Genomic DNA, 27,116 nt, shown 5'->3' on the forward strand with positions numbered 1-27,116 from the left:
GCACCAGAGGTTTCATTTCACAAAGTGCATGTGCTCTATGGGTTCTCGGCCCCTCAAGAGGGCACATCAGTCACATTTGGAAAGAATTCACATTGTGCTCAAAATTAAAACAATACATGGTGGCAGTTTCTAGTCACCAACAAAGTAAGGATGCAACAGCAAGAGGGGAAAAAGCAGCCAGAAGCTCAGACCAAGGGGTCATTTGAATGTGGGAAGGGAGATGTGGCCAAAGGGGGATGCCATAAACATAACACATGAAAACAAACAGAGAACACAAGCTCCTCGACTCATTCCAGCTCAGAGTTACTCCAGGAAAGCTACCCAATAAGGAGACTGCTTTCATTTTACTTTTGAGTCTCTGGGGGGAAAAATGCCTTAGGACCAATATTTTGGAACCAAAGATTGTTGAATACACATACACGGGGAAAAAAAAAAACCCAAGAGAGAAAAAAGCCCCCCCCCCCCAATATGGCAATCTAAAGGAAAGCAGGCTCAACTAAGTTTAAGAAAAAAAATCATCACATCAAAATATTATCGGTCTCACAAAGATTAGGAGAGAAACCCTAATCTTAGTTTCAGCAGGTAGGGAGATCATTCCAGAACTTTTCCAACATGAAGTTGCCACTTTTCAGAAAAGAGGCTAAAGCTGAGAGGGGTGGTCTTCACCTATGTCCATGAAATTAAAAAGAAAAAACATGTGAGCAACAACCCCCAAAGCCAAAAGGAGCTTTCTTCCCCTGGAGTGTCTGAATTTACCCTGGGAAAAGTGTGGTAAGGCGGGTCGTGGTGAGGTGCAAAGAGGATGGGAAGGGCTGAGGGTTGGATGCTGCTCCTTGCTAGCGGGCAGCAGCCCTCCAGGGCCATGTTGGGGTGCTCTGTTGGGAAAGGCACCACCAGGAGGGGGCTGGGAGGGGCTGAGCAAGGACCACTGCCCTCCACTGCCCTGGGGGATGCTGGAGGCAAAAGCATTATGGACAACAGCATCAAGTAATGCTCCCCTTTAATCTCCTATTTTGGGGGTGGGGTGGGGCAGCAGGGCTAGGGGTTTCAAAAGTATGAAAAAAAACCCTTGTTATTAGCATTAAAAAATGTCCTCCTTTCCCTGATGGAGGTCTTAGGTGGTAAGATATATAAAATCCGCAATATTAGGTAAGCATTCATCTCGTGTAAGATGCTTTTTATTTTGGGAGGGGAACTCATTTTAAGGGTAGGCAAAACTCAATGAAAAAAAGATCCGTGAGGCTTAAAAAAATAGTAATTAAAAAAAATCATAGCCGATGGAGTTTGCTGGGATAAGAAATCTAGATTTTTAAAAAGCCAGTAGGTAAAGACTGGCCAGTGGTTACCAGGAACCAAGGAGTGGGGGCCAAATACAGTGTCTCCCCCCTGGTTAAGAGTGGTCTCTGAACAGAATAACCAGTGATATCCTGAAATGATTAAAAAAGAAATTTCAGTAGTAGGATAAATCATAGGGCCCCAATATGAAGGAAAGTAGGATTCTTCAGGTTTACCTCCCAAAATTTTTTTTTGGGATTCATAAAAAGTTATTTGATTCTTAAAGTGTCAAAAAGAAGGCTAAGAACGATTGCAACTATTTATTTCCTACAAGAGTAACAGCTGAAGCCAAATAACCCCCCTGCTGAACAGCTGGAAGTTTCCAAGTGGACAAACCCCCTTTTGTAATTCTCCCCACTGCCAACATCTCAAAATAAAACAAAAAGTAAAAGAAAAATAATCAAATAGGGACTTTTGAAAGTCCAGTTCAGTCAGCAAAAGATGCTCTGACATTTTGATTCTGCCTGGGTTGAAAGGCAAAGCAATCCACGCCTGACAGGAAGGATTTCCAGTGTGGGGAGTGCAGGAGCTGGAATGTGTAGGAGGCCAGTGTCCTGGGCCAGGGCTGGGAACTGCTCAGCTAGAGGACGGACCGGGTTTACTTGCCTGTTTGAATAATCTCATCTCCATTTATGACCTGTAATTTAACACAGCGGAGATATCACTTGCAACAGTAACTAGGCAGCTGCTTGCTTCTCATAGGAGGAAGCCCTTCTCTGTTCTCCATCTGAGTCACATGGAGAGATCCTGGGGGGTGAAAGTGGCACAGTCCCTGGTCTGATGCTTCAGAAATGGTACCCTTAGTTCCATCACCAGGATCCCCACGGCCGTGCTACAAGGTCCAAGACAGATGGTTTTGCCCTGGCCAGTGGAATGCTCATCGTCCTGCAGTGCCAGTTAGAGGGTGGCTGACCCAGGCCAGGGCTCATGGCATAAACTCCAGGAGATGGACAGGCTGACCTCAGGGACAAGCCTTGCCCAGAGGGGCGCAGGAATGCTGACACAGACGAAAATCAGTTCACTGGGCACCAGGCCTTTAGTGCTTTGGGAAATGCTGGGCTCAGCTCGAATACAAGGAAAGCAACTGTATTCACTTCAGAAGTATTTTCCACTACCAGTGGCAAAGAAACATGCCAGGGACCTAAAAGTATGGGCTACCTCACTGGGAGGCTTTCACCCCAAACATGTGTGCGTTCTATTAAATGATGCCAGAAGGGCTGCTCTGCTCCATCAGACACGATGGAAGATTTATCCCTACAAAGGAAAGGGTCTGATATAGAGTCATTCATTACAAAGGTTGCCCAAAGATGTTTAAAAGTCTTTTGCTATAATAAGACTTTAATGTATCAGTTAAGACAATGGCTGGAATTGGAGGTTATAATTTTTTTAAAAAATTAGCTTTAGTGTTTATGATTTGTGTTATACATGGTATACTGGTTTTCAAAATGTGGTCCGGTGGATTCTCCAAGTATTCTTCAGGGATCCACGGTGGGCCTCTGGTAGAAAGCTTACTGTACAGTAATGCCCATGTCTGACAAGGTAATTTACTGTATTTAGCCAACCTCAGTGTGATTTTATCCACGAGCTGAAAGCAGTCCTTGCTGGCGGTACTCAGTACGAGCAGTTGGAAAGTGATCTATGGAAGGTCCCTCTGGTTTGACCAAAATAGTCCACAGCATCCAAGCATTTGAACACCACTGATTTGAGGTATGGACCCAAAATACCTAGTTTAGCCAGAGTATAAGCTGACGTTGACTAATGCTCTGAGGATCACATTTCACCCATCCCTGAACAGCGACACCTTCCTGGTTCACTAGAGAAGGTCCTTACTTTCCAGAGCTTTTGAGGCCTGACAGATCCTACTCCCTTTCTTGGTTTCACCATCCATGCTGGACTCTGGCGTCACACCCAGTCATTTTGCCCTCGATGTCAAAATAGGGGACGGGAGTGGGTAGAAATTGTCAGAAGCTAATGAGGCTGTCCTGACAGGCAACCGAGAAGAGGGAAATGCTCTGTGCATAGAGCCACGACTGTGACACACCCAGGCTTCCTCTGCTTAAGAAGGAGACAGTTTTAGACCAGCTGGAATTATGAAAATGGTCTGTTTTATCTCATCAGAACCAAAATCTCTCCTGGTGTGATTATTAATAGGACTCTTCCTGCATTATTCTGTCACACTGAAAATCCACAAGTGAAAACTTATTAACAGTGGTTTTCCTGACTAAATTGCTTTCTGTATCCAGGCTGTTTCTCTGAAGGCTCTGGGATGAATTTTTATAGTATGTACGGCAAGATGGCCTTGTTTCCACTACCCTCCCTCACCCCCTTGGGGACACCCAGAGAGGTTTAAAAAAAGGACCAAGTCAGATAATTACAGCAGACCTTTCTTCTGAGTCTTATGAGGTCCAAATATCCAGAAACTTCAGAGTCCAAAATATTCCAGGAGCTACACTGACGAGACTGTCACAGCTCACACTGGCTTCCACGGCTCTGCTTTCAGCCTCCCTCCCAACTCCTTTGAAAAATAAACCTCATCCCACATTAACCCTGTCAAGAAACCAGACAAGGGGTGTTGTGCATGCTTAATAATCCTGGGACCTCCGACATAGACGGTCCCCTATGCAGAGAAGAGTAGAACATAAAATCCTTGTTCCCATTTTTATTCCATAACTTAGGGATATGATAAGGTCTTTAAGGGTGAGAAATGCAAACCTGTGTGGGCTGGCTGTCTCCAGGAAGGGGATACATTTGGTGGCTAGATCAGCCGCTATCAAAACCGCACCTGCCTTTCATTATTTGTTTCACTCTAAGAAATACAACTATATTTTGCAATGATAAAATGAAACCAAATCAGCATTGTTTCCCTGCCTCCTGGATTCGGCTCTAATCACTGATGTGCCCTGTGAGGTGCTCCTGGCAGTCATGGCGCCATTTGTGTTGTAGGTATACGCTACAGTGAGCAGAGGCCCAGGTTCTTGATTTCACCAAGACTAAGAGGCTCTCTAAGCACAGCGCCAACAAAGGAGGGCAGCCAAGCAAACCCCAAGCATCACTGCCAAATCCTGCATGGAAAGAACAGCAAGGAAAGGTACCAGCCACAACCCTGTCTTTACCCTACAGTTCCACTCGTATGTGGGGCTAGAGGTCGATGGCACAGTGGACGTGACTAACAAGACCGTGAACATCACAGCCAAGCGATGGTCAGTGGAGGCCACAAGCCAGACACATGCGGTGTGCTTTTCACAGTTGCCCCCTTAGAGAATGCCCTCCTTTCCATAAGGAAAGAAGGAAACCCCATCATGCACTAGGTTGAGATTTGTCAAGCAACTGCTCTAAGCACGCTAATACTTTGCTGGGTTAACAGACTTGTCACCAGTCAAAGAAAGGAAAAGTAATACAGGTCACGTAGAAACTCTTAATCTTCAAAAGGTAATGCTGAGAACTTTCCAATGACCCATTTTTGCAGTATGTGCCTTGGCATTTCCAAGGGGTCGGCAGTCAGGAAATTTAACAGTGATTAAGTGCTAGATTCCACTAGATTCAAGGCCTGCTCACCTGCGCATCGATTATCTTTTGCTTTGCATCAATAACTGCTTGCATCTCAGCGTGATCCTTCTTCAGTTCCTCTTCCACAGCCATCAGCCTAGAATGTGGCAGCAAGGAGACATCGAGAACGTCAAAGAGAAGTCAGCTGACGTAGGGGACAAGAAACCCAAACCTGGCAGAGTCTAGGTTTCCACTCTTCCCCAATGAGAGGTCCGTAATCATGCTTGTTTACTTCTCTCCCACCTTGGAAGGAGACACCCAAGGCTGACCTCTCGGCTTGTGACTGGATCCCGTGCATTTTCATCTCCTCTGGGACAGGGACCCCATAATTCTTTCCTCCCCCTCCTCTGTCACATCCTTCTCCCAGCATAGCTTATTTCATTGTAAGCTATCAAACCAACCAGAAAAATGCAAACACCCCCCCTCTTATTCTCAAGTTCCCTTGTGACAGCTGTCCCTTCTCCCCCCTGCACAGCTGAGTTTATCAGAGTGTGCTACATTGAGTAGGCCTACTTTCTTTCTCAGGCGCCACTCGCATCGTAACCCCGGACACTCGACTCCATGAAACAGCTCCAAGACTGCTAATACTCTCCATACTTCTGAAACAAGTCTTTTCTCTCCTCATTTTGCTTGACCCCTTGGTAGCGCTTGGCAAGAGTGAAGCACAGTGGTTCTGAGCCTGGGTCTGGAGCCTGACTCCCTGGCTTCAACTCCTGGCTGCCCCGCTAAGTGACCTCGGGCAGGTGACTTCATGGCTTTGGTGCTTGTTTCTTTATTTGTAAAATGAGAATAATGCCTGCCTCAGACACTGGCATTAAACACATTTTTATTAACAGATTAAACCAATTATTATTTGTAAAGTGCCTGGTGCCTGGTCCATGGTGAGTGCTATGCAAGTGTTTGGTAAAACTGACCCCTCCCTTAGACTCCCTGGACATCTTGGACTCTCTCTCTCTCAGTTCTCTGGCCCTAAAGATATCCAGTGATGCAGTCCTTCCATGTCTCTAGACTAATGAAGACCTAAGGGACTCCTGGACATTGACTACTAAGACCTTTCAAGTGAGTTGCTACATTTCTATTTTTTCTAATTATGATGATGAAAAGAAAACAGACTATCTCTATCTTCAAAGGAAGGGTAGGAAGGCCTCACATTTAGAGAATGTTAAGAGATACGATCATGCCTCACATCCGTACGAAGACCCACAGAGCGTACGCAGAACTGAAGTGGCTTTTGCTGCCACGACTTCGGGATTCTTTGGATCATCTTCCGATCTCTCTGTGCCCCTGACGGGCCCCCATCCGCCGCCAGGTGATGGTCTGACCTGCTGATGATGCTCTTCATCTGGCTGTCCTTCTCCTCCTGCTGCCTGCGCAGGCGCTCCTCGCTGTCCTCCAGCCTGGCCTTGTATTCCAGCAGCAGCTTCTGCATCTGCTGCTCCTGCACGAGCAAGCGGCGTTCATACTCCTCCAGCCGCCGGCTGGACACTCGCAGGCGCTCCTTCAGCTTCGTAATCTCCTGCTCATACTAGAGCAGAAGAGAGGCATCAAAGACAAGGGGGGAAACTGGAGTTACGTTGTGTTTTGAAAAGGTGGTTGGATGCTATCTGAGCTGCCATTCCATGTGCTGCTAATAGTCTTAAAATAAATGCCCAAACGGCATAAATGGTAAAGGAGCTCTGTTCTCCCTCCCCTTAAAATCACATTGTTAATCTGAACTTGGCATTTTGAATCTATATATTTATGTATCTCTTTCCACATTAACTACCAGTTGCTGCAAGCTACATCCAATCTGTATCAAATGGTGGCAGGGAAAAAAAAGATCAAGTACTTAGAAGCCTGACAAATCACTTAAAATAACCCAAAAGCCAGTTGTCCACCAGAGAAAAGATTTCTGTATCATCACCTGTACCGGAGGCTCTGACATATCCTGGGCTCATCAGACTCTCATTCCTTCATTCTACTAGAATCAGCCCTTTAGAGGACAAGGAACGTTTCTATGATGTTATGCTACTAAATCAATAAATAGAATCTGATGGCAAAGTAAGCTATTGCTGCTTTCTCCCCAACTATACAAGTGTAAAATATTCAGGTCAAAAGCACTAAGCAAAAGGCCTACAAATTCTCCAGGGCTGATTAATACTGCCTCTTGGCCCCTTTTCATGATGTGGTTCATTGGCCCAAACTGGTACTGGCTGGAACATGTATGTCTGTTCTCTCATTAAAGCTTTATAAAAATATATGTAAACTAAAGCTTTATATAATAAATTCTTATGAAAGCTTTATAGAATCCCAGCCCTTTCTTGTACTGACGTTGCAGTCGTTGGGGTGTGAGTACATTGGAATGTCACATTTCTAGGTGAGGTGAGAACCATAAATTTTCTTGTATATGGTCTACTTAAATTCATTATTAATTCATGATAAATCTGTATGGTGCTTTGTAAAATGCAAACTATTTTCACAGAATATCCCATTTAATTGACAATCAGGCAGTTAGCTTCTATTTACCCAACATCATGACCCTAAACTACATTCTTTATCCAGAAGGTCAAAGATGACAATTTTCATGACAGTTTAAAAAGGCAGACTGCATCAGTAAGCATATTTTAGGATCATGCTGATAAGTAAGCAGGACTAGTTGTGTGGTTGTTAATTAAATGAGAGAATGCCATACATGACGTCAAGCCTCTTATTTCACAGTCCTTTTCCTCCATGTCAGCTTTTCTTTAAAACAAAACAGAAATAGATAATATTTGTTTAAAAATCAATATAGAGCTAAAAGTTCTTTATCCAGTAAAGGCAAAACGGGGGGGGGGGGGGGAAAGAAAAGACAAAATCATTAAATGAGGTCTGGAAAGGAAGTCTAGTCCAAGGATAATTTTGGCCTTGGTTGAGGACTAACAACCAGTTTATAGAAACACTAAATATTCCCCTTCAATGACTAGAAATGAATAGCAGAATATCTCTAAATTAACGTAACCTACATGAAAAGAAAATTAATTCTCCCACCTCAGCCTGACAACATTTTCTGCATATTTTCGCACAGAGACACTACTGACTTGTTATATACAGATGTGTACATGCTGGACAACATGAGACATGGAGTTGAAACTGGGGAGGAGAAGAGATCGTGTTATTGGCTAGACTGCCCCTCTGTGGCCTATGACTGGGGGGCAAGAAGTGAACAAAGCCAGGCTAGTTCTACCTTCTCAGCATGCTTGGATTCATCTTGAGTTTGCTCAGTCTCTTCCACATCCTCTTCATACTGCCCATTGTTCAGCACCCAGGCTGCTGTCCTCTCTACTGGGGACATTGTGGCAGAGTCCACAGGTGACTGCACCTGCATCAGAAACATTTATTAGCATCTCCCCAAACAGCTCCATTTCACAAATAGAATTATTCTTGGAGGACAAAACTGTGATCTAATAAATACTCTCAGTTCTAAGTATTATTTTATTAAAGACGGGGCTGGGGGTGAGGAATGAGATTATCTACTTGTATAAGAATACGCTATTCTGAATAGAAATTCCTATGCATCACATCCAAGAAAAGAAAGTCAAGGCCTTACAATTGTTCATTAGTCCAGTGGTCCAATTACCAGTGAAATCACAACGATGACAACGAGAGAAAAGGCCTGACTTGACGGTTGACTGCTCAGCTGCGGAAACAGCTGTGTAACCCAGAGATGATCGGAAACCAACAAACTGATTGATGCTAAACAAACTCACAAGGTACCCATTTATTTATCAGAATGCCAAGTCCGTAATTTTCACATTAATCATTTAGACAAAGAGAAAAAACAAGTGATATTGCTCATTTTTACAGAGTGCTGACTTCTTGATGGATGAAGACCACTCAGAAGTCTATATTTTAGATCAGGTTCTTGATGAATACAGGATCAGAACAATAGATATTGGATTAGTTTAAGGGATATTTCAATCCAGTTAGGATAGCCAGATAAATTGCCCCTTTCCAATACTGATATACAGAGTTATAAGAATTCTGGCCTTAAGTAACCTGGGGCGCCTGGGTGGCTCAGTCGGTGGAGCGTCTGACTTTAGCTCGGGTCATGATCTCTGGGTCCTGGGCTAGAGCCCCACATTGGGCTCTTTGCTCAGCGGGAAGTCTGCTTTTCCCTCTGCTCCTTCCCCCACTCGTGCTCTCTCTCCCTCTAATTAATAAATAAACAAACAAATAAATAAATAAATAAAATCTTAAAAAAAAAAAATAGCAACCGTGCCACTTAAACTGTCCCTTAATCTCTTCAATACTTGTTTTTTTAATCTACTGTTTAGGGATATCACCACCATCACCCGCACCATCCTGATATCTCATAGAAAGTTGTAGGGACTGAGTCAGATAATGCATGTGAAAGTTCTTTGGAAACTACAGAGTACTGGAAAGCTTGGATGTTACCATATTTATGTTTAGAAAACTGGCATTGGATATTACAATTTATATTAAGCTACTGAACATTAATGCTTTCTCTACAAATGATGCTAAAAATATAAAACAAATTATTTTTTTCTAGTGTGCTTGCAAGAGAGAATGAGAACGAGGGAGGCTGGGAGGGAGAGAAAGCAGGAGAGAACACAGCACTATATGTGGGTTTGCCTCATTATTTATTTAAAAAGATTTTATTTATTTGACAGAGAGAGAGTGAGAGCTAGTGAGAGTGCATGTGCTCAAGCAGGGGGAGCAGCAGGCAGAGGAAGAGGGAGAAGCAGGCTCCCCGCTGAGCAGAGAGCTCGAAGTGGGACTGGGTCGCAGGACCCTGGGATCATGACCTGAGCCGAAGGCAGACGCTTAACCAACTGAGCCACCCAGGCGCCCCTGAGTTAGCCTTTTTAGAATTAAAATAGATTTCTATTTTGAGGACCAACACTGTATAATCTCATAATTGGAGGGAATTTTCTCTCCCATGCAGAGCTATCTACCTTAAGATTATCTCTATGTCATTCTGAAATAGAACCCCGTTAAACTCTAAATAGATAGCTATTTTAAAAGAAGGGGTTTTCTGATGACTTTGCAATTTAGAAAGACTAGATGAAAAATACTGGCTGCAGACACTAAAAGGTTATCAATGATAGGTCGGGAGAAACTCTACAAAATACACGTGCACAAGTCATAGGAGGGTGTGTCTTAAAGGTGTGAAGCAGAACCTGGTTTAGCTGATTTGTAAACAGATTACAGATATGTATCAATAAAAAGTAGCATCACGCCTGAGGCACACATAAGCAGTTGTTAATGGACTTCTAGAAGTTCCTCCTTTAAAGCCATTTTCTCCACTGTGTCAAGAAACATATTAACATGTCTTAAATTTCATGATCTTTAGTTCTTACAAGTCTATCTAGGTCTCCACTCTGGTATCTAGGTATGTTATGTTGTATACTTCATTCATTTGTGTATCACTTTACTATTTTTGTCATAACCACATCATCACTGAAGTATTATTTATCGTCTCTTTAAAACAACTTTTTCCTGTTAGTTGAGTCCGTATGCTAAGCAATAACATCAGTAAAATCATAAGTTTGAGGTGATATATATTATATGTTTATAAATATATTTTAATATTAATAATCACATATTTTTCTAATACGTCTTAAAATAATTACATGATTAATTAAATAAACATCTTGTATACTTAAATAATTTTGAGGATCAAACTTTAGAAACACTGACCTATAGGATACAGTATCATCTATAAAGGAAGGTAATAATTATCCACATCAGAAGTTATTATGAGAAACAAATGAGTCAGCATGTGTTTTGTAAACAGCAAGGTACTTTACACACACACACACACACACACACACACACACACACACACACACACACACAGAGTTCTCCCCCTACTGGATTCTAAAAGCAGAGCACAATAAATTGCTTCAGCATTGGCAGAGGAAAAATAGTTTTACAAGAGGTTTAGGGTTTTATTTGATAATGTACACCTGCAAGACAAAAGAATGTGGTTCTGAGTTTTAAAAAATTAATAGAAAGCCAATATTTAAAGGAGACAAACCATTTTTAAATTTTATAATCTTATCAGGTTAGCACACAGGGCACGAAAAGCTGCTTTTCTATGAAACCAGGATTTTCTATTATTCGATCGTGGTTTGAGATAAAGCAGGTACTAAAACCAGTAACTTTACTGTTTGGAATTTATTACTTCCAGGCAGCTAATTCAATAGCTTTCTGCTTTATATGGTTAACCAGATGTTGCATGAATGGACTTTCCTTTCCTGTGATTTGTCATGGGGTAGCTATTTACTGAGTGCCTATAAATGCACTGCACACTAAAGATATTCCTAAGAACACACTAAGGAGAGATTTTAGCCCCTAAACACATATTAAAACAACGACGATGACTCCTTAGCACAATCTAGGCTTTGACTGTTAAGTGAGAAGCTGTAAAAACAAGAGTTGGTTCATTCCACTGGTGATGGTGGTAGCTACCGTTATCTTCAGAAGGACTAACAATGTCTAATGAATTATAAGAGATTGTGTGATGGAATTGGGCATTTGGGTCTATTCCTATTTTACTGGTTGAATCTGATTTTCAACCACTTCCTAATATATCTGAGCACTCTGCATGGCATACAGTAGGTAGTCAATAACTGTTGAAAATAAATTTTTTTGCTATTCCTTGTATTCATGGTAAGACCTTTACAATCTTATAAAGAACAGAAGAGTAATACTGAACAAATAAAAAATAGTTAAAATAGAGGTGATTTTTTTGGTTTCTTTATTTAGAAAACTATATACTGTCTCTTCCACTTTTTTTCTATTGGGTTTTATGTGTGCTGGTCTTATTTCCCAGTTAGACTGTCAATCCTTGACTCATGGCACCATATTATACAGTTTATTTTTGAATGGTAGCAATGTAATTGTGATATAGGTGCTCAATAAAATATTATTCATTTATCAAAACTCTGGTTCTCTTTGGAATTTATTACTGAAGTATGATGTATTACTAAGAGAAAGACACCATATGCTTCCCTCTCATCCTCTGCAAGTGCATCAGAGGCTTTTCTTCAATGATTGTTCCGTCTCCTTCACAAGCTGACAAAGACAGCAAAATCTATAGTTTTTATTGTTATTAGTTATTTAGTTATTATTTAGGCATTACTATAGATAGCAAAATTTATTATCTCTAGTTTACAGTCAAAGACATTGGGAAAAGAGATCGGCAAGTGCTTCAAATCCCATTTTGCTTAGCAATAGCCTTAGGAAGAGTATTTATATCCACTGACTGTCAACATGGATCATTAAAGAAAAGGAAGGATGAAAAAGACAAAAAGAAAAGCAGTAGGAATTCCTACTAGGAATAAAGATAAATTTAGGGTTTCTCTGGGAAAAATATTAATGCTTTGGGGCAAAAGGGCCGGAGACAGCAGTTTCTCCGATGCTGTTATCAGTCATAGCCTGGCTACGCTGAGGACAATGGAGAACAGGCCAGTTCCCTGTTCCTTGCTAGTATTTACTAGATATAACTAAGGCTTGCTGGTTTCAGTTTCTCCAAGTCTGAAACAGTCCAGTTCTCAAAATGAAGAGCACTTCTGCTGTCAACACCAAAGAAAGGGCTGACTAAAGAAGTCAACTATGAGGGTTCCGGAAGAGCCTGGTTAGAAGAGGGTTCAACACATCCACATGTGAAAGCTGCTGCATCCTTCCAACAGGACTGTCAAATTTGAATTTTTTATTTTAAAAGCCTCTTCGGATTTGAATTTTTAAGGTTATGTAACATGCTATATCTGAACACATACACTATAAATACAGTTTATTATACACAGTACATGATACATGAAAAACAAAATGGAGAGGAAAATGAGGAGGAAAAATCCAAATAAGGGCTGAAAAGGGTAAAAAAATTTGAAGGCAGTTTCCTGAAGAAAAAAGAAAACACCAAAAACCAAACCTCTCTTCTCTGTAGATTGTTTCACTGGGATTTCATTTCCTTCCTACTCAGTACGTATATGAAGACTGAAGCCAGTAATGCTGCCAACAATGGGCACTCCTTTGTGCTAAGATACAGATGGAATTTGCATGGGACAAAGCCACTGATAATTACAGACGCCTACAGAACAATCCCGACAAAGAAATCCTCTAGTTTTGGGGAGAGAAGAATTCCCCAACACAATTTGCAATTACAATGTGTAAAGGAATTTGCCAAAAATGTGCTGATTATATAGAAATTCAGAGGCTTCATGGGAGTGAGAGGACAAAAGCAAGAAACCAGAAGATAAGGAATAAAAAATAACAACATACGTTTGAAAGAAGAAACCATCTGCATAGAAAAAGCCCATGTAGAAAAACCAGAACCTTGAGCAATAAAAATACAGTGATTTATGCTTCAACTGATATGATGGTGGCACCAGCAGCAAAGGCATAAACAAAGATGAATATTTAAAACTGCGCTAGGCCATCTCACTACGTCTGTGCCTCACTTCGCGCCAGTGTAATACAGACATACCCCAATTCATTGATGGCTTGTGGCACAAAACATTTTTAAATTGGTTGTTTGGAGACTGTATGCATTTCCTGCCTCCCATCTATCCAGACGGCCTTCTATTCACCCATAGAAACATGTACTGACTGCTTGTGTGACGGGTGTTATATTTTCCTACACCTGAATATTATAAATGACAACTGGTTCCAGATGGTCACACAGAAGGCTATGTCATTTGTAATATTTATAAACTACCAGTCTGAGTAACGCCCTGGGAACTGAGGACTACATGATACAGGGGAATGGGTTAGCATTCCTCTTTTCTGTCCAGGGCTGGGCCCAATTCAGCTTTTGAAAAGCAAGTGGGAGGGCCCTTTCCGCTGTCCTGTCCTCTCTGCCAATCTGATATTCTTCTCTACCCCTTATCCCATCCTCGGGGACCCCATTCTACACTTAGCCACCCCCCCACTCCAGCGGATGTCTGCCTCCACGTCACAGTCCATCTCTAAAATTACTTATCTTTCTTTTCTCCTCTCAATAGACACGTTGATTCTCTGAAAGTAGTTGATCTCAACCAGAAGTTAGCATAAAAGCAAGTGTGGAAATGATCATGATAAGGTGTGAATGACCGCCTTCTGACATACAAATTAAGTGTATTTATATGACATAATATGACATACATATGAAAGATATAGATATGCACAAGCATTTTCATTATATGTAATCTTCTTTCCCTTTCTTTAAATGAAAATGCTTATTAAATCAAACGAATTGGGGGAGTGTCTGGATGGCTCAGTGCGTTAAGCAGCCAACTCCTGGTTTCGCTCAGGTCATGGTCTCGGGATCCTGGGACTGAGCCCTGTGTTGCGCTCTGTGCTCAGCGGGGAGTCTGCCCAAGGATTCTCCCTCTCCCTCTGCTCTCCCCCCACTCCTGCTCACTCTCTCCAAAATAAACAAATCTTCAAAAAAAAAATCAAATGAATTGGGGAAATATAAACAAAATGAAAATGAAAAATTTAAGACTGAAGGAATTTCTCTGGAAATTTCTCCAGAAAGAATGACCGGCTGGGAGGTTCTGCCCAGGAAGTCGGCCGCAGGAATCAGCTTAAGTCAGTCGTGCTTTTCATCTCTTCCTCTACTTCTGCATCCCAGGATTCTGTCAGTGTGGTAATTTTTTTTTAAGACAATAACTATCAAACTAAGGCCAAGGCCTCTGATCACAGCAAAACGGAGGCAGAAGCAGCCAAATCAGTAAATGCCTACCTATAAAAAAGCCAAATATATTAAAAAGATACACCGGGGTTTTATTGCAGTCTCCTCCGACCGGTGGTTTTGCTGACAAAAGGATCTGTTATACAGCTCTTTCAATCACAAAGCTCCCTAGTACTTATAAAGTATGATCAGGTTTCAAAAAAAGGTCAGCAAATACAAAGGAGAAAAATCTTTTTTAGATGAAAGATATTAAACGTACACATACACATATACATGTATTCCTCAGGTTATTAGTTTGTTTCCAAAAGCAAAATATGTATTGCTGCCTCAAAATGTTATATGTAGGGAAGACATGAATAATTAAATTCTTGGGAAAACTTTTTATTTGTCAAGAAGAAAAGTCCAGAAATCTGAAGACTGGGTGTGACACTAGCTGGGCTTACCCATGCAAAGAGAAATATAAGGGAGTTGTAAAGGTTTAGAGTATTTGTCAACCACCTGTGTTTCTGGGTTGTTACCTCTCCCCTTTACCTTGCCTTTATAGGTGTTCAGTTGTTTATTTTTCTAGCCATTTCCAGGAAAAGGCACATGAGACTTGTTATTTCCAGAGGGAGGTGGGGGATGGAGTAGAGAGCAGTTACATTAAATGCTTGGCTCAGAATGCAAAAATTTACTCTGGAAACTTAAGGGAAAAAAAAAAATTAAGGAGGATTAATGTCCAGATTCCCCAAATATATTCCAGTTGATCTGGCCTATAGGTTTCGTACTTCATGTGTTCTAATTATTCATTCAACACTGATCTGTTCTCAGTGCAAACCCAGGTAGCAGCTCAGCTGCTTGAAGAGAAGGAAAAGCCCTCTGCGTGGCTGCTAGTCTCCTGAGGGGAATGAGTCAAGCTGCGTTCTGCTGCCTCACCTCATCAAAGCCTCCCAGACTTCTCATTTCCTCTTTCCATTTAAAAGTTGCAGAAAATATTTTTTTGCAGTGGAAATGTTGCTAGCAATTGGATTTCCTAATGATTTATATACAAAGAACCAGGGAGACAGTTGGAGCAGTGGAAGCCGGAACCCTCCAGCCCTCACCCCTACCTGCTGGGTCTGCTGTCTCTGGATCGCTCTCACTTTGGGAACGGGGCTCTCTCTGGAGGAGGAGGACTGCTGCCGGGACCGGCTCCCGTTCTGCACAGGTTCGGCCACCAGCGCCGCAGACGCCACCGACATGCTCCCCGTGCTACGTAAGGAAGCACTGTGCGGCAGGGACGGCGGGGCTTTGGCTCGGGCCCCTAACCCAGCCTGGTCCATCTTCCGGATCTGGGCCTGCCCGGTACTGTTCTGCCGGGGCAGAGCAAGAGGTATGTGTCTGTCCGGCATCGTGTGCCGCCTGGAGAAATCCTCGCTCTGAGTGCTGCGTTTGGTGAAATCTTCCATGCTGCTATTGCTGGGCCCACTGAGTTTGAAATCTTCGCTGTTACTTTGGCTTCTGGAACTGGCAGTGCTTAGATTCTCCAAACTGGAATCCACAGAGGCCTTTGGCATTGCTGGACTTGGGTTATTGAGGTGATAGACAGGGTTCTGGAATGACAAGGGCTGGAGGCTGCCTGGCTGGTTCAAGGCTGGGTGCAGCGGCCTTCTCACTTGGGGTGCGCTCTGGGGAGTGCTCTGGGTTTCCCGCAGCTGTTTGATGCTGGCCACCTGGGTGATGGAAAGCTGGCTTCCGGTTAAGCGCATAGGCACATCAAGCATGACAGACGCATGCTCCACCTGAGCAGCGTGAGGGTCCTGAAGGTCCATGAGGGAGATGCTCCGACCGTTAGGAAGGCTACTTTCCTTTTCATCCTTTTCAGAGTAAGTCATGCTCTGGGAGGAGGCTTGCTGAACCAGCAGTAATGTCTTCCCTCTGAAATAGCTATCCGTGTTGTCCTGGCTTGGAGATTTTAGTTTATGCAAATCACTGTGGAAAAAAAGGACCCTTAATTACTCTTGAGGCAAATTCAAAATCGTTAAGATTTCTCAACCCAGGCATATGAACATTTCTGAAGGCTCACAGGCCCAGTGTGGATACTTATGTAGGTTTCTAAACTCAGATTTCACCGTTACAATTCTTAAAAATCCAACATTTTTAGTTTCTCTCCAAAGGTAGGGAGTGACATCTGCGTATACCACTTCATCACTGCCTTCGATTTTTACTAGAATTCCAGTCATTTCCTAGTTTGATTTTAAACCCTCCCGAGGTATTCCAATTCACAGTTAATTGGTTCTGTCTAAACTTTCAAGAGGTGGCAGTGCCGTGAGTACAACCAAAGGGTCCCTGCTAAAGGCGCAAGTCTGGCCAATCCAGAAAAGAGAGTCGGTCTAAGCATCAACATTGTATCTACCTATCCAGCTGACACAGCCAGCTATAAAATGATGTTAACTGAGGTTCTCTAGATTTTTGAGTGCTAGAATTTTTGAAAATATAAATTTCATAGAGCTCTTAATCTTCCATCAAGCAGGACCTAGGTTTTTTTTAAATGTTTGTTGAATATAACTCTACAATATCATTCTAGAAAATAAGTATCCTAGATCTTGCATATTTTTATGACAAACACCTGGATTTATCTCAGGTCAGATGATTCTTTCCAATTGATCATGACTTTCAGGTTATAAATTCAACAATAAGCTAAAGAGATTTCTGCCAAATCTCTAAGTATTATCTCTCTCTGAAACAACAGCTTCAATTCTCTCTTTCATACCTGTCAGTGGGGTCTTCAAATATTTTCTGCAGGCCAGAGGAGAGGCTTCCACTGACATTTGGACTGGAGTTATGCTCAGTGAAGCGTCTCAGTTGCTGCTGTATTGGCGTAGGATTAGTCAGAGACTTGGTAATATCAGCAAGAACGCGAGGGAGAGGTCCCAATTTTGCCACGGTCGCCTGTAGGAAGGAATTTTCACCCTAATTGGATAATAAGCATTGCGACATCCACCAAGGATTGTTTTTGGGACAGCGATGCCCATTGATGGAGGGGTGCAGGTTGGAGGGAAGGGTAGGTGTTTGCATATGGGAGTGCATTGTTATGGAGCAGCAGAACCATGGCGTCGAGATGAATGGAGGAGGCGAAACAAGGTGCAGCAGACATCGAGGAAAGAAAGGAAATAGAAATTAGGATTATGCAAATAAAAATTAAAAGACATGCTCAAAACAACCAAACTATTGCCATTCCAACTAAAATAGGCATGCAAAGCAAACTAAATCTTTGGGAGGCTGGTAGATCAAGGTGGGGGGTGGTGGGTAGGGGAAGAACCAAACACCTTCTAACCAAAGGACTTCAAGACCAGAGGATTGGCTAGTGTGATGAAACTTCCAAAGAAAAGGCATCGTGTGAGAAAAGAAATGCATGCCAACATACAAGAAGGTGTTGCATTCAGGGGTCCGGAGCACTGCAGGGCACACAGTTGATACTGCCATCCACTACCCCATTTACTTTTGGGGACTCTGACCTATTGTCAACTGGGTTGGCATCAGCAAGACAATCTTTTGTAAGCAGCAAAATCAGGTAAACTTTTTCTATGGGATGTGTCTAAGATTTACTCCTGGTTCCCAGAACCAAACACAGATTAAAAAGGAGAAGGGATGTTTACATAGCAAAGCCTGTTAAAAAGGCCTTGACCCTAAATCAACCAGGCCTATTTCACAAGACTGTACCCGCACACCACTGATGCGGTTATTCGACAAAGAGTCACTTTGTAGTACTGGCTTTATCCATCTCAATCATTTTTTTTCTTTGGGGAATTCTTATTCTCATGGAGTCTTATGGGACTCCTCACCCCTAGGGCAGCTTTACACGGCTGCCTCTGGGTCTCCTGTGTCTTCTCCACAATTGAGACTCTTCAACTCTGCTCAGATGGGTAGAGTGGCTGCCCAAATGCCACAAAAAACAGCCTTTACTTGCTCAACTTTCTTGGGCTATGATTCATATTCAAAAAATTTACCCTCAGCACAGCTGCAACTCAAAGTCTAGCTAGCATTTCTACAAGTGAAGAAGGGGTCCTCAAGAATACGAAACAGTTTATTATTTTACAAATGGTAGGACACCCTACCATTTACATTGCCTCAGGAAAGTGGTCTTTACTAATAGGTTTAACTCCCCCCATTTTATTGGTACAACATTGTTAAGGATAATAGGAAAATGGAGGAAAACAAATACATTCTTATCACAAAAAAATAACTTTGTCTTTTGAAGTTATTCTAACATACCACCACACCTATTTATGAAGTACCTGTAGCAAACAAAAACATTAATAAATAATTATTGTGATAAACCTAGCTAAAGTCTAAGACTACTTTCCATTACAAATTCTATTTTTCTTTGAAAAATTCCAGAAGGAAGAAAATGATTGGCATGGTATATATTTAGTTATTAATTAATATAATATATAATAAAGTTCTTAGCTTATACTCAGAAAATAAATGATTAAAAGTAGTATTTTCTGTTTTTTAAAGTCACGTCTGTAGAGAAAGAAAACAGAATTTTCAGATCCCATGTAACTCAGTAGTACTAATAGTTATATTGAACCCTCTGACTTGCATAATAAAAAAAAAGTCTGATGGGTAAAACTAATTAAACATGATAATCTCAGTATTTTTCTAAGTCCACACTTCTGTTAGAATTATTATATGAGGTTTCATCATCTCATCCTGCTATATACAAATATATCTGCATTTAGCAATGTTTGATGTTAGTTTCTAGTCAAGTTTTTAGACATGTTCTATACAATGTTCTATACATATATTTATTTATAGAAATATATACTCCATTAATTCAGATAATTACTTAAAAATATAGGTTAATAACTTCACGGCCTTCTAGAATTTCTTGGTTTGCAGGGCACATATTTTTACTCAGAATTGAAAACTATTTACTCCCAGACTTCTAGCACAAAAGGTTGCTTTCAACTAGCAGAAAGCAGGAATGCTGTCACTCTGCAGATACCCTTCAGAATTCAGGTACATTAAGGTTCTCTAACTCCCATCTTCCATTATGCTTCCAGCCTACTTTACCTTATCAAGCTGGGAAACTACTTCCCACAGTAAGGAATGCAAAACTGAAAGCTCTCGGCCCAGATCAATGTAACCATCAAAGCCTGGGGTGTTTGAGATGGTGTCTGGATTAGAGATCTCCAAAAGAAAGCGCTTCATTCCACCCCATTCATGTTCTAAAAAATCATTCATGAATGCCATGTATTCTTCTTTGTTACCAAATCTGAAGTAGAGGGAGAGAAAATGGGAGAGGACACATTCAGGAAAAGAGCTGTTTGAATTGACTTTACACTGAGCTTTAAATTATTTATTTATTTATTTTTTATTTAAATTCAATTAGCCAACATATAGTATGTGTTAGTTTCAGATGTAGTGTTCAATGATTCATCAGTTGCTATTAACACCCAATGCTCATCTCATCGCATGCCCAATTTTTTATTTTTATGTTGGGGAGGTGACTAATTTATAATCTGTAAGGGATAAATGCAAAACATACTTTCTTAATACTGATGTAAAACTCAAACACGTTGCATAGCTTTCTATTCTCTGTTGGCTAAAGCTAAATCTCTTTTTTTTTCTGGTATTTAAAGCTCTCTGTAAATAACCTTCATTTGCCTACCAAATGCTCATCAGTATAAACCTTCAATATTGCTAGCTTCTTCAGAGTCTCCCAAATAGATGCTGCTTCTCCAAGCCCTTGCTCATGCTATTTATTTTCGCTAGAGGAGAACTTCTCTTCTTTGTCTATCTAAATTCTAGGTATCTTCAGGGCCTTGCTTAAGCCCAGAAACTTCTTCCAAAATAAACTAGAAATAATTTTTACCAGAATTAACTCAAATATGGGTAAATATGTCTACTTCTGTGTTGGCTCTAAATAGGGTACACAAAGTTAAAATACTGCACTTCTAAAAAGCCACTATTTATACTAGAAAACAATCTGTCTCACTGAAGTTCTAATTTTCTCCTTCAATACACTGCTAATAGAGAATCTTGTCTTTGTAGAAACAATGAAAAGTGGCAAGAAAAAGGTGTGAGTGGACACAATCTGCCACCCAAACATACCCACTGTTTATAATTCAAGTGCATTTCCTCCCCAAAGGTTTCCTAAACTCCTTTCAAAAATTTTAAATCTATAGAAAAGTTGAAAGACTATATAACAAACTACCATATGCATTTGTCTACATTAACCAACTGTTAACATTTTGCCAAGTTTACTTTCACTTTCTCTCTCTTCCATACACTTTTTTTTGGCTGAACCATTTTAAACTAAGTTGCAGACATAAACTCTAAATACATTAGCACCCATTTTTCCAAAATAAGGAATATCTCTTACATAAACCAATGCCATTATCACACTAAAACTTTTAAAAAACATTATCCATAAATCATCTTATATATAGTCCACGTTTAATTGTCCCCAAAATGACTTTTATAGATTTTTTTTTCCAATTCAGATCCAATTAAGATTCAAGCATTGCAGTGTTTTAAATCTAGAACAGTCCCTCTCCATCTTTTCAATTTTTCATGACATTGACTTTTTCTGAAGGGGCCAGGTTAATTGTCTTAGATAATGTAAACATTGAGTTTGTCAGATGGTTTTTTTACTTAGGTTTTTGTATTAACATATTTCTGGAATAACAGCATATGTATTTTCTAGTATCCTTTTTCTTTTTTTCTAAAGTTTTTAATAGCACTTTTCATTTAGTATAATTATATCTTCATCATTTTCCATATTACTGGATATTTTTTATGAACACTGTGGTAGCTACAAATATTCTCCTGAATGCACATACCATGGGTTATTTAACCACTCCTATAAAGTGAATATTTAAGCTGCTTCCTTCTTTTCTCTTTATTTTTAATACCACCACAAAGAAAATCTTGTAATATGAGTGATGAGGCTACCCACCCCCAACCAAATTTTAGGTGACTCGTATTTTTTAAAACGTTTTTAAAAAGTGCTTATGGTAGTGATACCTACTTGGCAAAGTTAGCCAGGTTCTGAATGACCTTGGCAATCAGAGTCAGGGTGCGAGATGTGCGGTCATCAGGATACTCCTGCATAAGGTTGAAGAGACTGGGAGACATGATGGCGGGGCACAGGAAACGAAGAAATAATGAGGCACTGATGAGCCGCTCACTGATGTCCTGCTTGCCACGGTTCAGGCACTGCTGCTTCCATGATGCAAACACTTCTTTCAACTCACGAGGGAAAACACTGGGGAAGGAAAAAAGATCAAACCTTTAAAGATAAAAGTACCACAACCCACGAAAACACAAGTGATCCCACTCTGGCCCAACATGTCTCTGTGCTAGAGCCAGGCTAAGCAGAGAGCCTAGCAGAGAGAATTCTGCCTGATTCATGGCTTAGAGTTGGTGGAAAACTGACAAAAGTCCAGATGGAGACTGGAAACCCAAAGCTACAAAACTCAGGGATTAGTGTAAATTTAGTTTTGCGAAGTGGGAAAATGGCATGAGGCTCCTGACTAAACCATCTGGTTTAATAGAGCTTACCATAATCTCTCTAAAGAGTGTTCATCAAAACTCTTCCAAAATCTCACCAGTTGCTGGGGTTGGAGCAATGCAAAAACCATTAACACAACTGTTTAACACTAGTAAATATTTTAGAAAGCCATTGAAATACTTTTGGTATTAGAGGATGTGGTGCTAATATTCTGGGGAAATATTGTATTTATGTAGATAGTCAGTTCACAGGTACTGCTGCTTATGATGGAGATTTGGATTTAGAGAGGACACTATCAGGAAAACCTCCCATCTTCCCCCAAGCCCTTCCTTTGGTTGAGAAATGTGACGGTTAACACTGAGATGACCTCTGCATGGAAAATGCCAGTTCCCTAAGCAGGGGCTGAGCACTGACTCCGGCTCACCAGTAGGAGTTGATGATCTTGCAGAAAGCCAGCTCACAGCACATCTTCAGGTTGCTCTGATGGTCTATCAGTTCACTAGAGGAACACTTGCTGGGATCCACTTCACAGTTCTCATCCGACTCGTACAAAGCTTTGATGAACTCCCCTGTTTGAAGAGAGAAGGTGACAGTATAACTATGAATAGTGTCCTCCTGAACAGAATAAAAGGATTTCGGATTTCTGTCCTTAACGCAGAATGGGAATTTCTGAGACCTGACATGGAGAGCACAAAGGATTGTTACTGCTTTAGAACCCAAGGGTTACTACCTCCTATATACATGTTTATTTTCCTCATCCTGGAAGTGGAAAAACTGCAATCACTAACATCACCATCATGGTATTTATAAAAATAATAATGATACTACTTTAAACAATGATATAATTTTAAATCTATTATCTAAAACCACAAATATATTTTATTAGCAGGAACTCATTATTTGTTATAAGGCCCTTCTACCAGGGTGAATAATGTTACTGTTTTAGAAGAAAAAAGAACCCAACCTTGATTCAACAGCCCACCTAATAAGGTTTTTAGTGCTAAAGCTGGTGCCAAACTTAGATTCGAGTAAGGGTCTCTAGGCTTACCTCTTGTGAAGGGGCATTCAACATAGCACAAAATTCTTTATATAATATTTGTCCAAATAAGTTGAGTTTTGAGGCACTGTTCATATATCCCATCCTCTGCAGAGATATGTCCATATTTCCTAAAGAACAAACCCTTACCTTCCCTGCTTACCCTCCACTATACACTATGCAGTGTGTAGGTTCTAGTGTTCCATGTCTCACACTGTTTCGTGATTATTTGTTCACATGTCTGTCTCACGTTCACGTCTCTGGGATGTGAACCCCACATCTTGGGGGTCGGAGGCCAGCTTCGATTCATGTTTGAATTTCCAGCCTATTAATAGCTCCCAAAGCACTGTGGATGCTCAATATTTATCAGAGATGATAGTATGTATTGTTGGGTTTTTATAGGTCTTTATACAACAGAGGGCTCGATTTTGCAACGATCCTTTCAAATCTGCTTATATCTCTCGAGGTTCAGCTTAGTTCTAACAAATTTCACGGAAGTGAACAAAAATTTCTGCAAAATTAAGTAGCAGCAGCAGCAACACGTGGAACATTTTCTATTAAAAGGGTTAGTAGTGACATAAGTGAAAGATTTTACAAAATAGCTATAAGAGAGGTCGGAAAGTGATTATTTGGAAGAAAAATGCTTGGAGAATAGGAAATTAGTACACGGAAGAAGTGAACGTTTTGGAGCCAGACAGATCTAGGATCAAATCACTTAACTGCTGGGGGGCCTTGAAAAGTCCCTTAAATAGTCTGAGTTTCAGCTACCTTATTTGTAAAATGGCGTTAATAACTCCCACCCTATAGAGCTGCGGCGAGGATCAGAAAGAATGTGTGAGAAGTAGCTGATACGGTGGCCGGCACTTGGTAGGGGCTCCACACGATAAGCACTTATATGCACAACTATACAATTGGAAAATAATTTTTCATGAAGCAAAATGACTCAAGCAAAAATATTTACCACTTCTCACAAGATTTGTATTTGAAATGTTCTCAATGTCCTTATGCTATGCGCTTCCACATAATTTACCTCATTTACAGTAAATTTAAACCTCATCAGTGTCAAATATTCCATATAAAAGTTAGCCCACTTCTAAATTTTATCATTAATATTCTGTTTAGTGAGTTCCTTAAGGTTTTATCTAGTCTAAGGAAACAATACTAATATTAATACATGACTAATAAATTTTAAGAATTGCTTTTTATTCTTCAAGAGCCAAATAATGCAAGTGTCCAGAAGTAAATTAATTGTCTAAAGACTTTTTTTAACCCAATTATGATATATTTAAAATACCTTCAAAACTGAGAAAATTATTTTCATTTTTGAAACTATAAACCTGTCTGATAATGTGAAAGATACCACATTGAAAGGTGAGCTTTTTATAGATTTATGCCTAGAAGCTGCTTACTTGATCAAAAATCAAGACAGATTCAGTAATCCATTTGCATTTGCTCTCTTGGCTTTGAAAAAGATCTGAGCCAAAGAGGTGCTCGCTATACTGTTTAAATGTAAGTTTGTGCCTAGAATAGATTCTATGGCATGTTTTCTATGTAAATCATTAACTCATTACTATCTAGCATTTAAACAGATGTGTAGAAATAAGTCAATAGATCTGGCCATATTATTGCTAAAAAAAAAAAAAAAAAAAAAAAAAAATTTGCCTCTGCCACCAAGGATGGAAATCAGGCCTCTTTAGGGGCTTTTCTAGATCTCACTGATGATATGTCCTATGTGTCACAGACATCAACATGCAGTCTGATTTCAGTCAGAGAGGTAAAGGGGTTAACAGGTGGAAGCTTTAAGTGTGAGGTGGGGTCTGTACAGTAAATAATACTGTTTTAACCAAGATAAATACTGTGCAACATAGCTGGTAACGTTTTTTAAAAGATTTAATTTATTTATTTGACACAGAGAGAGAGAAGCAGAGGGAGGAAGGGAGGAAGGAAGGGAGGAAGGGAGGGAGGAAGGAAGGGAGGAAGGGAGGGAGGAAGGGAGGGAGGAAGGCTTGAGGGCCCGATGCGGGACTCAATCCCAGACCCTGAGATCATGACCTGAGCGGAAGGCAGACGCTTAACCAAATGAGTCACCTAGGTGCCCGAACTGGCAACTTTTAACTATATTTTCTCTGAGAATTCTTCAGGCAGCCTGGAAACAGCATCTATTTTTTTTGCCCAAAGTGTATGAAATATAACTAAACTTTAATTATTCTGAGTGCTCGGCTGTCCTTATTAATTTTTTGGTTTACTGAGACTTCACTGTGAAGCCTCTTTATATAATAATTATTATAAAGCCTTCCTCAATTGTAGTATTAAAGGCTCCTACCACAGTAAGTACAGTTTCATATTAAAATAATTGAATTTTTCTCAGGTAACTGAAAATTGTGTAGTTTTTCAGGGTTACTATTTGAAAAATCACATTACCATCTCGAACCATATAAAATAAATCTGAATTTACAGTGGCTCCAAGACACACTCTGTAAGTTGTCTTCAAAAGAGAGTTTCTGTCATAAAAGTAAAATATAGGAGAAAAATTAGCCATTGAGCATCTAGGATGTTACGTCTAACTAGAAATGTGTGAAGTCAAGCGGGAAGAAGGCAGTAGAGTCTCCGACCTGAAGCATCCTATCAAGTAACTTTTTTTATGCTCTTGGAAGCAGCAGCCATTTTCACTACCCTGGTCCTTGCTCTTGGGTTATAAATACGGTAACAGAGATCTATGGGGGGTTATTTGAGTTTCTTCTCATGCTCACTGAATTTTCATGTCTCATTTAGCCCATCAGCTATTTAATTATTCTCTGTCCTATCAAAGCACTCACATCTACTTTTCACTTTGGAAATTATTTATTTGGAAATCCAGTTTATTAGTACACTGAATGGCAGAATATAGATTTTGATTTTTAAGAAGTAGGTAGTCAACACATATTTACCCCTATGTCCACAGAATGGAGACTATGGTTTGAGATGCGTCATCATTGCCTTTTATAAGGCAGTATAAATCATTAAAGCAAGCCATGAGGTATACTTTAGGATATGACTGTAATAAGCTCTTTAGGCGAGACTATGAACCTCTCTGTACCTTTCCCAATATCAACGAAAATCCATTTTCACCATTCTTACAACTTCCCACTAGATCTTAAACTAAAGCACACGGCTTAGAGAAAAGAATATGAAGCTAGTAAGCAGGAAGACCTGAAATTTACTTCTGCAGAGTAGGAATTAATCGCTACTACAGTGAATCCACTTCATGTAAACACAGTGGGCCTATTTCTTGAGCAGTCATTCACATTTTACCCCGTACAACCCAGTTCTGGTCCTCCTGATAGCAGTCCCAGCCACCATTAGTGATCTTTAGGTTGCCAAATGCAATAACCATTTTTTTCTTTTTAATCTCTGCCTTCCTCAATCTCTGACTTTATCAATGCTTTCTTCTCTTTTGGTGTCTAGGATTCAGTATTTTCTTGGTTTTCTTGCTTAGTTTGCATGTGTGGACACGTGCTTTCTCTTTGTGATCACTTCCCTGTTTCCTCTTCTTCCTTCCATCTATATCATAAACCCAGGTGCACTGTAAGATCTGTAGCTTCATTTATCCCTCCATATGGGTAACTCAGTCCTAAATTTCCAAGAGACACCTAGAAAGATGTCTTGGGATTTCTCACCTAGAATCCCCTGGGATTTTCTACCAGAACTTCAAACTGAATACCCACGAAGTGGAAATATCACTTTCCATCTTTCAAGCCTACTACTTCTATGTTATTTCTGTCGAGAATCTCATCATCCTTCTAGTAACTCAAGGCCCAACATTCATTATAATATCAGTCTCCACCCCTCACCCTGGCCCATTCTCACAAACTGACAAGTTGCCATGTCCCATCAGCTCAACTTCTTTAGTGTTTCTCAGATTCCCCTTTCCTCTTACTTACTCTTGGTGATCACATCATTCAGAGGCTCCTGATTTCTTGCCTTCCTTCTTACAATGGCTTCTTTTTCAGTCACTTTCTTCACCAACACATTTTAATCCTTTTGTTAAACTAATTCTATTGAAAATACCCTGCTCAAAACTT

At 40.5% G+C, this 27,116-nt stretch overlaps 1 protein-coding gene across 10 annotated transcripts in view; it reads right to left on the reverse strand.

The window, feature by feature from the left end:
- RASAL2 (RAS protein activator like 2) overlaps positions 1–27,116 on the reverse strand; it is a 339,913-nt gene that overhangs the window by 3,197 nt on the left and 309,600 nt on the right. For 4 of the 10 annotated variants that reach the window (XM_045811303.2, XM_045811301.2, XM_045811305.2 and 1 more), the window contains 8 exons: positions 22,444–22,588; positions 21,537–21,773; positions 19,577–19,778; positions 17,271–17,470; positions 15,628–16,489; positions 8,084–8,218; positions 6,204–6,406; positions 4,891–4,978 (listed from right to left, as the gene is read on the reverse strand). In XM_045811303.2, coding sequence (XP_045667259.1) covers positions 4,891–4,978; positions 6,204–6,406; positions 8,084–8,218; positions 15,628–16,489; positions 17,271–17,470; positions 19,577–19,778; positions 21,537–21,773; positions 22,444–22,588 — 2,072 coding nt within the window. Of the gene's footprint in view, positions 1–474; positions 1,973–4,890; positions 4,979–6,203; positions 6,407–8,083; positions 8,219–15,627; positions 16,490–17,270; positions 17,471–19,576; positions 19,779–21,536; positions 21,774–22,443; positions 22,589–27,116 lie in introns of those variants that run through there. The other 6 variants (XM_087858630.1, XM_087858632.1, XM_045811304.2 and 3 more) reach the window with 4 other exon arrangements.

Source organism: Ursus americanus, chromosome 2 (assembly GCF_024610735.1).
Source record: "Ursus americanus isolate L20-20 chromosome 2, mUrsAme1.1.p, whole genome shotgun sequence".
Taxonomy (NCBI): Eukaryota; Metazoa; Chordata; class Mammalia; order Carnivora; family Ursidae; genus Ursus; species Ursus americanus.